The sequence below is a fragment of the Myxocyprinus asiaticus genome, chromosome 28 (assembly GCF_019703515.2).
Source record: "Myxocyprinus asiaticus isolate MX2 ecotype Aquarium Trade chromosome 28, UBuf_Myxa_2, whole genome shotgun sequence".
Taxonomy (NCBI): domain Eukaryota; kingdom Metazoa; phylum Chordata; class Actinopteri; order Cypriniformes; family Catostomidae; genus Myxocyprinus; species Myxocyprinus asiaticus.
In genome coordinates, this window is record NC_059371.1 from 23,211,991 (window position 1) to 23,224,017 (window position 12,027).

The 12,027-nt window shown below is 37.1% G+C and overlaps 1 protein-coding gene and 1 pseudogene across 1 annotated transcript in view; both read right to left on the reverse strand.

Moving 5' to 3' along the window:
- LOC127418989 (ephrin type-A receptor 2-like) overlaps positions 1 to 2,785 on the reverse strand; it is a 37,204-nt gene extending 34,419 nt beyond the window's left edge. The window contains exons 1-3 of the mRNA XM_051659984.1: positions 2,646 to 2,785; positions 1,958 to 2,025; positions 260 to 908 (exon numbers count right to left, since the gene is read on the reverse strand). Coding sequence (XP_051515944.1) covers positions 260 to 908; positions 1,958 to 2,025; positions 2,646 to 2,727 — 799 coding nt within the window. The 5' untranslated portion in view covers positions 2,728 to 2,785. The remainder of the gene's footprint in view (positions 1 to 259; positions 909 to 1,957; positions 2,026 to 2,645) is intronic.
- A 955-nt stretch (positions 2,786 to 3,740) lies between these two features.
- LOC127419007 (leukocyte elastase inhibitor-like) lies at positions 3,741 to 4,826 on the reverse strand (annotated as a pseudogene).
- Between the last annotated feature and the right edge of the window lie 7,201 nt (positions 4,827 to 12,027).

Consider the following 12,027-nt stretch of genomic DNA (forward strand, 5'->3'; position numbering starts at 1 on the left):
AACAAAACATTGACCAAAAAACTATTTAAACTAATTTCCCCACAGTATAAAGAAAAAAAAAATACTTCTAAAATAATACATATCATGATATACTACAAATGAGATGCTAATTATAATCTCAATCCATGTAGAAGTCTAGTCAATATTCAAATTCTTGACCAAAGCCAGGCCTAACATGAAATTAGATTTCAGAATGGACTCTGAGTTTCCAAGAGATGACGGAAACTATGGAAGCCAGACAAAGGAATTAATATCTTACCTTGGCATGCATCTTTCATGGCTTCAAACCCGGGTCGGCATTGGCACTGGCTCACTGGTACCACCCACTCCCCATCCATGGTGCAATAAATGCGAGGTTGGTCCTCACTCAAAGCATTCTCCACGCAACTTCCAGCCACCTCCCGCAGTGCCTGGTTCTCTGTCCCTGCCACTGTCTCAGGAAATGTTGCCAAGCTCTTCACAGTTGCTGGACATGTTTTATAGTAAACCCTGACAGAGTAGATGGCTACACAGGCCCCAATGTCCTGGAAGGCCAGGTAAAAGCCCTTATGAGAAAGATTATCCACTACTTTTGTCTCAACGTTCATCTTCATTGCCCCAAGGTTGGATATTTCATCTGGAGCGATGGTGGCCACCTTGCGGAACTGGCCTTTGCGGAAAGCAGTGCCGATGTCAGCATCAGCCTCGGAGGCGTACAAGTTAAAGGTCTCCTTGCAGATAAGCGAGTCTGCTTTGAAAGAGTTGCAGTCACGAACGACAAATCGCAGCTCCACAAAGACCCGAGAGGTGGTGGGGTGGCGCTGGATGAATGTCGTACGAAGCCAGTTGTCTTGCTCTCGTTCCTCCACGTTACATATATAATAGTTATACAGCAGAGAGCCGTTCACAGCTCGCTGGCCTATCTCCCACTGCAACAGGAATTAAAAATGGGATGTTAGCAGTAAAGTCAAAACCAAGGTTGTGGAAAATAAATTTTGAAGATGCCAGTGAATGGTGAGGACAAAAATAACACAAAATGTCCTAACCGTGGAATTTTAAATAGTAGTGAGGATGATGGGCAATTACCCACCAACTTCTGGCAAGAACCAATAGAGCAGTCTTTCTACTGCATCTAACTGATGTAACATGCTGTAACACATATCGTTTCAAATGCAGTGTGTACGTGTATGTTTTTAATGTAATTTCATGTTGCCACTGTGCTATTAATTCCAGGAGTTTTTTATAGTGTGTGGCATGCCTATAAAACTGCAACAAATGCTTCCATATAAAAGAAACTTGTGGTTTAAAGCATTTAATAAGTTTTAAAGTAGCTGAAGTATTTAAATAAACAGCCACTCGTTAAAAGTGCAATTAACTTACTATATAAATTATAACATGCTGGCACCATATTCACATTCTTGAATTGTCAGCTTTTTCCATAACACCCTTAAGAAAAACAACTACTATACAGATTTATTTGTTGATAACACACTTTTTCCCACCGCTTCTAAGTAGATAAAAACAGACTGGTTATTGATTGGACAAACATGTAACAAGTCAGTATTTGCAATCTCTGACCATTATCATATGAAGAAGGACTGAAAGAATGGTTTTAAAACCAATTATGCTTTAACATTCTAGTTAACATTATAACTGCCGCTCTCGTCACAAAAAGCACCATATGTGCCAACCTTAAAATGTTAATTACACCCTTAGTTTTACAATCCTTAGCACAAGGCTTTAAACTCATGTGAGGCTACAAGTGTTCCGCAGGCAACAAAGTATCTGCAGTTTTCTGAACTTTCCCAGGAGTGTTTTCCCAAAGTATGTAATAAAGACCCCTTTTCAGTAATGAACAACTTATACTAATATATAAGAAAAAAACAACAACTTTTAGACCCGTTGTAATGAGCTTGGTACATAGTAATGCAGCAAAATGGAGAATTTAATCATTGTACGGTAGTAGTAATATACTCACCCCATGCTCAACAGGCGATGTCAACCAACCCAACTCTGCTCCCGATGCCACCATATCCAACAGCACCTCTGCAATAATTTTGCAAAAATATTAGCTAGGCCTATATATAATAAAATATTTTTGGCAGGATAGATTTATCATTTAAAAGGTCACATTAAAGAAAATATAAGAGCTTATATTTTTGTTTGTTTTTCAATGGCAAAAACTGGAAAATTACACACACACGGTGTTACCAAATGGTCAGGATAATTATTTTTCGTCGCTAATAGCATGCAATTTACGCATTTCGTTCATGGTCAGATTTCCATTAAAACCAGACAGTTCGTTTTATATTTGTTTGAAAAACCTTTATAATCCTTAGCAACTTGTCAGACATAAATTAACCTACTTTTATACACTAACGTTTTAAAAATCTCCTTTTAAATATCAAACATTAAAATGTTTTCAAATTCGCACCGAATTTTATGCACAGATTTGCAATGGATTACCAAAACCAATGTAAGAAGTCCCATGTTTGTTCGCGCACAGAATTTGATTTAACTATATGCCAGTCATTGGCAAATCATTTTCCAAAACGCAAGTAATTGCCACAGAAACATGGCATAGAACAGAGAGCTTTTAAATAGTTTAATCCATGTGAGTGAACCTGACTGAGAAGTTTTAGAAAACGTCTCAAAGAGTTGCGTACCTTCCTTTTTTTGAAGAGAAATAAACACTAAATTCATAAATACATTCACAAATAAAATCCGCTTAATCCGTCGGTAATCCATGTTCTCTGTGGAGTGTACAGTGATCTAGGCTGCTCCACGCTGAAGTCAGTGGCTGTTCCAGTTGCGCTCTCGGAAGACTCATTGAGAAATGCCGAGCGTCATGAACTCCGCCCTCTGGAATGTAATCGACGAAAGGAAGAGTGCTCAGCTGCATATTTTCACATGTATCAGTTCCGTCTTGTGACCCCGCCCCTCACTTCTCAATTTACCTGTAAAATTTACAGTGGACCGTCCTTATTCCTTAAAGGAACAGTTCACCCAAAAATGAAATTTCTCTCATTATTTACTCACCCTCAGGCCTTCCCAGATGTGTATGACTTTCTTACGTCTGTAGAACACAAATTACGATTTTTCAGAAGAATATCTCAGCTCTGTAGGTCCACACAGTGCAAGTGAATTGTGAACAGAACTTTGAAGGTCCATAAAGCACATAAAGGCAGCATAAAAGTAATCCATATGACTCCTGTGGTTTAATCCATGTCTTCAGAAGTGATATGATAAGTGTGAGTGAGAAACAGATCAATATGTAAGTCCTTTTTGCTATAAATCTCCACTTTCACTTCAATATTCTTCTTCTTTTGTTTTTTTGGCAATTCATATTATTTGTGCATATCGCCACCTACTGGTCAGGGCTGGTCAAAGGTGGAGATTTATAGTAAAAAAAAAATAATAAAAAAAAGGACCTAAATATTTAACAATGTAGTCTTTTTTTATTTTATTTTATTGTTAAACAAGCGTAAATGTTTTCTTTTTCATAATGTTTAATACGCTGTTACAGTAAATGTATATAGACAATTTATCTCCAGAATTATTCAAAAGAGGAAACAACAAAGGCACTGTGTAAATAAGGCAACAGCAAATTTCAGGGAGGAGCAGGTACAACTGGAGTTTCTGTGACTACACAGATCCTCACACAGACCCATCATCTACTATTATTTTGACTAATTTTATTCAAAACTTTCAGAAGCACAAGTGTGTAGTGGACAGGACCATCTCATATCAGCAGGAGAAGCTCAAGGAGAACAGAAGCATCCATAGAACAGAACGCTCTTGGTGGGATTGTGATGTATGAAGAAGAGGAAGGGGTGATCTGCATTAAAGCGCTCTGGACGCATCGCGCAACGCATCATCATTATGGCTCCGGTCGCTGCTGCAGCCTCCGTCTCCTCTTCATTCACTTCAACAAAGGATTTATGGATCACCTTAGACAGCACCAGATCGTTGTTGGGTGACATGCCTGAGAAGTTAGCCTTCTGCAGGTCAAATGCGTCCACCATTCCCAGGCTGACCTGTAAACCTCATAGGTTTCCTCCATCTTGAATCTGGACAGAGATACTTGAACTTCCAGAACATCCATCATGTCTGAAGGCCAGTGTTGTCATTCTCCATCTCATTTGGAAGCATGATCAACATACAGAGATCTTTCCGAACATACGGCAGCTCCAGAATCTGACAGTTCACGTCCGGGATGAAGGCCAGAGGAAATTTTGCCTTCTGATGCATCATCTGAACTGGCTTCATTTTATTCTTGTTCAACTTGAACTGCTCCTCCTTGGTGCTTTCTACTCTGAATTTTCTCTCCCAGTTTCCCTTGAAGTAGATAGCGTTCACCAGCACGAGTCTTGTCAATGAATCAACGTCTCCTTCAGCCAGCAGATTCTTGATTTTTTCTTGTGTTTGTTTCTCCACCCAGCTGTTGATGTCCACATGTGCTGCTTCTGCATTCTGGATAAAGTCAACGGTCTCCAGTCCGGCCTCATACAGGCTTTTTGTATCACTAAGGAATTTCTCAACAAACTGGTAGGACTGATCTCCATAGAGGCGACTAGCGAGACTCAAAGCGTATGGAGCTTCTGCTTTGTTCAGCTCGCTGAGAAACTTGTTGAAACCAACGTGGATTTCACCCTCTGCATCTGCAAAATGCAAAGTCTGACACATCTGAACCGTTGTATTTCCTGATGCTCCGAGTGACAGCATCGTCAGAGCAGCAGAAATACTGACAGGAGAATAAAATACATTTTCTGCGGCGTTTCCTGCGCTGATCTGCTGGAACAGACTGAGACAGAACTGAGTGTTTGCTGTAGAGAGAGACTCCATTATGTTGTTGCGTCACCTCTGCTGGACAAGATCAGACAGAATGAATGAATGAGTCGCTTCTCTGATCCAGAAGTGTCTCCGTATCTCACACAGAAATGGACCAAAAAGCTTCAGTTGGAAACATTCGTGTCTCTGTGGTCTTACAGCAGATTTCCCACTCCTGGTTTTCAAGTCTCATCATCATCATACACTTTCATTGCATCTTTTTCCCCCAAACATCTCGATATGTGTTCCACATATTTATAATTTAAATTAACTAGATGCTGCTAATGAGTCTTTACTGGATTTCAAGAGTTTTGTGTTATTTCAACCAGTAACCGTGATGAGTCGAACATCTTTACATTTCTACTTTATTATTATTTTTTCCAGTGTAGTCTTAAGGATTACTTTTATGCTGCCTTTTTGTGCTTTTTGGAGCTTCAAATATCTGCCCACCATTCACTTGCATTGTATGGACAGACAGAGCTGATATATTCTTTTGAAAATCTACATTTGTGTTCAGCAGAAGAAAGCAAGTCATACACATCTAGGATAGCATGAGTAAATGATGAGAGAATTTTCAGTTTTGATTAAATTAATTTTCCTTCTGTTGCACTGAAACTTGATTCATCATCATGAATGATTATCTAAAATTATTGTACTAATTAGGTTCACAGATGCTGTATGGTTAAAAAATGCATCCAAACATGAATGCTTAAAGAGCTGGTGAGAGCTTAGATACAAGACTTAAATTATGGCAAAAGTGTCCCCTCTTAGGAATTTTGGAGTCAAGCTCCCTGTGTTTTGAGACTCCTACTTAGCTGTCTCGGTGGAGTCACAGACAAAAAGTGCATAAGTAAAAGAATATTATCACACTCAAATCTCTCTAAGTACCAGTCAGACTGTTAAATAGATGTTTTACAAAAAAGATAAAGATCTTTATTTATTTGTTTTATTTTCAAAAATGTAAATCAATTCTATATTTATGGGGGTCATTAAATATGGTGAGGTTTATTTTGGTCCCTTTTTGTTTGTGTTACACCTGTGGAACTGATCTGAGATCATTGCATGCTGTCATTGCACTACACTTCTCAAAATGTATATTTTCCACACCTCTGATGCTACTGTATCCAAAAATTCCTTCACACCAAGGGCTGTTCCCAGTGTTCCGGATTCTTTTGGTTAACAATGCCATGTTTCCCACCCCACTATTCTCACCTCACACCCTTTTTTTCACACATGTATATGAACTCAAGTGATTGATTTGAGAGAAAACAAAGCACATAAAAATAGAGAACTAGTTGCTCTTGGACAGAAAATTATGATAGATTTTGAAATTTAAAGTATATAGTTATTTTGACAAAACTCTACATCTACAAAATACATTTAAAGGACAGTTCACCCCAAAAGCCTTAGTCACCATTCACTTTCATTATATGGACAAACGTGCAATAAATGTGAATGGTGACTGAGGCTAACAAATTGCCTAACATCTCTTTTGGTGTTCCACAGAAGAAAGTCATACAAGTTAAGAACATGAGGGTGAGTGAATGATGACAGAATTTTCATTTTTGAGCGAAATATCCCTTTAATGTCATTTATGGAGATGTGAAGCAATTTCCTATTTCTCCCAGTAACCCTAGAAGCAATACATTTCATATTCTTATACAACAGCAATCTGAGATTATACAATGTAAAGCAGTTGCAAGAACATGCATTACCAAGGTGCCAGCTACATATGGTAATAATCACATACCATAAATCTTGAAACTTAAGAATCATGAATAGATGGAGAAAAGGGTGACTTAAAACTGTGTGGAGGGGGGGGGGGGGGGTTGTGAAGGCAGTGCTGTCAGAGGACAGGTGGTGGTGCACTCATCAGCAGAGTAGCAAACAGCAGGTCCATTGTTACTAGCCTATCAACATACAGCAGCAAGTGTTGCTTAAAGACGCATGTGTGAGCTAATATATATCTCAATGAATCACCTAGTAACACAGGGACTTCCTGCTCTTAAAGCCTGGCATGTTGTTATACTGTATAGGCTGTATAAAAGAAAACAATGTTTTGCTATTCACCTTCTTAGAATAAAAATCTGACATTTGTTGTTTCAAATGTGTGGCTATTTACTTGTACATGTTTTACTGTGTAATACCATTGTTTGTATATTATGTAGATATGTGTTTTACTGTATACTAATATACTGTGCATAACGAGGGGAAAACCTTAGGGAAATCCTTTAAAGAATTTTCCGGGTTCAATACAAGTTAAGCTCAATCGACAGCGTTTGTGGCATAACATTTATTTCCACAAAAAATTATTTGACTCATCCCTCCTTTTCTTTTAAAAAAGCAAAAATCTTGGTTCCAGTGAGGCACTTAAAATGGAAGTGAATGATGCCAATTTTTGAATGTTAAAATACTCACTGTTTCAAAAGTGTAGCCACAAGATATTACGGATATGCATATAAACATGATTTTAGTGTGATAAAATCTCTTACTAACCTTTTCTGTGTAATGTTATAGCCAGTTTTACAACTTTTAACCCTAAAACCCTAAAATGACTGTAAAAATGACAAATTAAACAACTGTTTAAACCCCTCCAAAATTGCCCACATTAACTTTCATTGTCTCCATTCACTTTCACTGTAAGTGCCTCACTGTAACCTCGATTTTTGCTTGTTTTAAAGAAAAGGAGGGACGAGTCTAAATACATTTTTGTGGTAATCAACATTATGCCACAAATGCTGTCGAATGAGCTTAACTTGTATTGAACTTGGAATACTCCTTTAATGAATATTCCTTTAATGAATATTCCTTTTTGTATTGAAACTGAGAGTGAATAAGGATTTCATTTTATATGTTTTTCAGTTTGTTATGATAACAGTCGAATCAGTATCAACTCACATTATCAGAGCCATTATCAGGTTAATTCACATACCAGGTCAAATGTTCAAGAAGGTGATTTGTTATTGTGACATGAAGTGCTGGTAGAATATTTACTTTGAATGTGTTCAGAGTTCATTTTATTGTAAGATGACAGACTATGGCCACAATTCTGAAACACACTCAGAGCATCAGGCCACACACACTTGGGGAGGTTGAGCCATATAAAGGGGCTAAAAGAGAGGTTTCAGTTGAGAGCCATCACCACAGTTTGTAAATCAACTGATGACTTACAGTAGGGTTCAAAAGTCAGAGTACACAGTAAAAATCTGTGATTCTAGGAAATAAATCTGTGAAATAAACACAATTTTGGGATTTAAAAAAAAAAGCAAATAAACATTATAATGGCAAATGAATAAGAAATATTTAAGACTAAGTAAGCAAATTTGTGACATTGTTAAGTTCTTTGTACAAAAAGAAGATTTCCTTTCTTCCATTGAGGCACAAGATGGAAACATTTTCACAAGAGTTCTCGGACATTTAAACTCCACAGTACGTAAAATGACAGTAAATTTAAACTACAGTATAAGGGCACCAAACATTAGGTGTGGTAAATACTACCCTTAACGACAGTGTTTAAGATTTTTGCTGATGTTTGTTTGGTTGAATTGGAGTGAAAGCCATCAATAGTATCTACAATATGAGCACATACAGCCAACTCTTTGCTTACGATGGTTGCGGGTTAAAAGTAGTTTCAGCATCTGGGTTGAGCTGCAGTTCAGACTCTATGCGGTTGCAGATGAAGATAATGATGGGAATGGGGGAGATGCCACTGTGGTCCTAATCCTAAAATGACTGCAAGACCGTGTGGTCGGTAGAAAGAGACATAAAGAGAAATTCCATTCCACTAGCCGATTTTCCAACTCCTCAGCATCCCTAAAAAATGCAGTCCATGTCCAACTGTTGATTTGGATGAAGAGATCTGGAGATGGGTTCCTCACTCTCCTTCATAACACAAATTTGTTGTGAGGTTTTCTTTATTATTATAAATACTTAATGGATCAAGCTTATTTTCATTATCAAATCATTTACTCACCCTTATGCTGTCTTAAACATTCTTTCTTCCACAGAACACAAACAAAAATATTTTGATGGAGATATGAGGTGGATATATCCATACAATGCATCATGATTTGAAACTCAATTACACTTTTTTTGAACTTCAAATCATGATCGGGCCTAAGAGACTGCAATGGCAAGATGTCTGTTTCTCACACTGAGTTGTATAAATTTATTTTTTGCTGCATTTATGCATTTATTTCCTTTGTAGAGCTTGAAAATTTGGACCCTATTGACTTGCGTTGTCTGAATATTTACACATCTCCATAATCTTCATTTGTGTACCGCGGAAGAAAAAGTAATACGAGTTTGAGATGAAATAAGGATGAGTAAATGATGAGAAAATAACATTTTTTGGGTGAACTATTCCTTTAATTATGTGTATGGTGAGTCACAGTTGAGTAATCATGAAAATGAAATCTAAAAATCTATGTGCAGAAAGTGGCACATTTAACAAATGATGTTGCAATTCAGATTCTAAAATGGATAGCTCCTGTTCTGGAACCCGATTAGTCAATACAATGTTTCAGTCATGTAATTCACAAGAGAGCGCAATAGGGCCCGCCCACATTTCAGCCATCTTGGTCCTGGAAGTGAAGAGATTTCATAAAAGTATTCATAAAACCATGAACCAATCCAACCAGCTCCAAGTTGAATAACAGGTTTACAAGCTTTGATTTATTTGAAAATTGGACAACAAGACAAAGGGACAAGACCATATACGTAAAGGTGCACTCAGTAATTTTTTTAACTCATTAAAAAAGTTGTACTCCTTAAGAAATTAATAGTCATTTTGAAACTTATGTTTAAAATCATGAGCACTTGCATAAGATGAAGACTCCCGTCATATCAGTAACTTTAAAAAAGTTGTTTTATTCTACATGGAGAGGGTCTCCTCATGGGGCGGCCATGTTGGAATCACATGACCAGGTAAATACTTCTCACTTAATCTCAGTAACCGCCCTGTAATTGGACACTTTCACTAATGGATTAAATTATTCCTGCCTAACAGTCAATAGTGACTTCATATAATTGCATCTTTAACTGGAAACTATTGTGTTTAAATGATGCTGCACCCACGCCACTCAGTGTAAGTACAACACAGCATGCATTAAAAATTACTGAGTGCACCTTTAAGACTTTAATGAATAAACTGCCATATGGGGTTTGCTGGAGAAAAATTGGAACATTGTTAGCTGACCACTAACATATCTTTTGGGCCTGTCCTGTGGTACAGTTATTCTGGGGAGAAATCCATGTAACTAAATGATCCTTGGAATAGAGGTTGATTATCCAGGTTATATTTTATATTTTGGACAAATACCTGAATTAGTTAGAAGCAGTGGCAGATATCTATTAAGGATATTATTGGTTGCTGCTAAAAAGCAATTACTCGTCATTGGCTTCAACAGGATGCTCCCAACTAGAACTCATTGGGAAGAAGCTGTTACAGAAATGTATAACATGTAAAAAAAGACTTACATTCAAATTGAGATTGCAAGCAGGGACTTTTGAAAAACACTGGGAGAAATGGATTAGGTATGTATCTAATTACATTGTGAGGAGGAAAATGGCCTATATGACTAGCGACCCAGGCTTTTTATTTGTTTTATTTTTTAATTTTTTAAAGAGTGTACTTGATGTTACCGATGTGCGATGTGTTCTAATGTTACACCCATACCTAATGTCTTGCTAATGCAAATCCATGGAAGATCTGTACCCAACTGGCCCTGGCTATGTTTGTTTCTGTGTTTTTGTATATTTGTTTGTTTTTCTTTATATGCTACAATTATTGAATAAAAATAAAGTAAAACAAATCTAAATAAATTGTCATACAATCCCATTCAGCATTGCGAATGCCGGAACTGGATTAAAAGTGATAATGGAAATACTAATAGTTTTAACTTGATGATTGTAAGTATAGAAACAACTTATTTTAAGTTTATTGCAAAATATTCAGATATATACAAATAGATAAGTCATTCGCAGTGCGTTATTATGGTTAAAAATGAATTCTATATAGTAACAGCTGTGATGTGGAACACTTTTTTTTTTTACCATATCACTGAACAGCACCCATAGCGGATCATTAGTTTTAGAAATCTGTTATATCATAACTATTAGATAAAAAATTTCACTAATTAATAAAAAATATGTAATAACTGTTTAATAAATGCAATTAGAGCATAGCGAAGTCCTTCATTTGGAATGGTAAACGTCCCAGGTTACATTTCAGTAAGTTACGTAGGTCGACTGACCAAGATGGGCTAGGCCTAGCCAAGATTTTATTTAATTATTATGCATTTGGTCTCAGACATTTGGCTCATTGGTAACTTCTACCTGAGAGAGCCCCTCCCTGGTTTTGTATTGAACAGGAAGTTCTTGCCCCTATTTTGCCATTGCAAAGCCTTTCTATCAAACTAACCGGAGAAGTTAAGTTCCACCCCGTTATCTTGCATTTGCACTCGGTATGGACAAAAGTGTCCAGAGTGTTTAATTTATTTAAATGTTGCCTTGAGCATATGTCTGAACCCAAAATTATGAATTGTAATAATTAAAAATTTAAAAAAAATGTATTAATAAGTCACCTTTCTGCTGGTCAGAGTGGATTATGAGGGAGGTTAATACACTCGGTGACCTTTATGAGAGTGGAGTGTTGAGATCCTTTGAAAATTTGGTTCAACATTTTGGGATTCCCAGATCTCATAGTGGGGGTTAAATGTTGATTCTATGAATATACTGTATGTTTTGCTTTTCTTTGTTGTATGAATCAATAAAACTGTTAATCAGAAATAAAAGCAATTAGGCCATTAAGGCCGTGGTGTGACTGCTAATAGTCATGGCTGAAAGGGTTGCAGGAACTCTATGTGTCATGCCTAAAAATCACCCTTTAGCCAAGACTATAACCACAACATAGCACAGCCTCTTGACCCTTATTGCTTAAATACAGTATAGTTACACTGATAAACTGATAATCTAATGCAATGTTCCTGCAGATTTCAGCTATTTTAATTCTTGTTTTTGCTGGCACAGATTGAATCTCATTTTTCATTTCACTGGCACATCCCAACACAAAAAGAGTCCACAAAGAGTCTTGCCGAGACTGGCAGAAAAATGAGCAGCAATTGATAGCTGGGCATTCATGTGATTGCACTACATAAAGCAGTGCACATATTCACTTGAATGAATAAATGCTCTGTGGGTAGTGAGGGCCTTTATAAC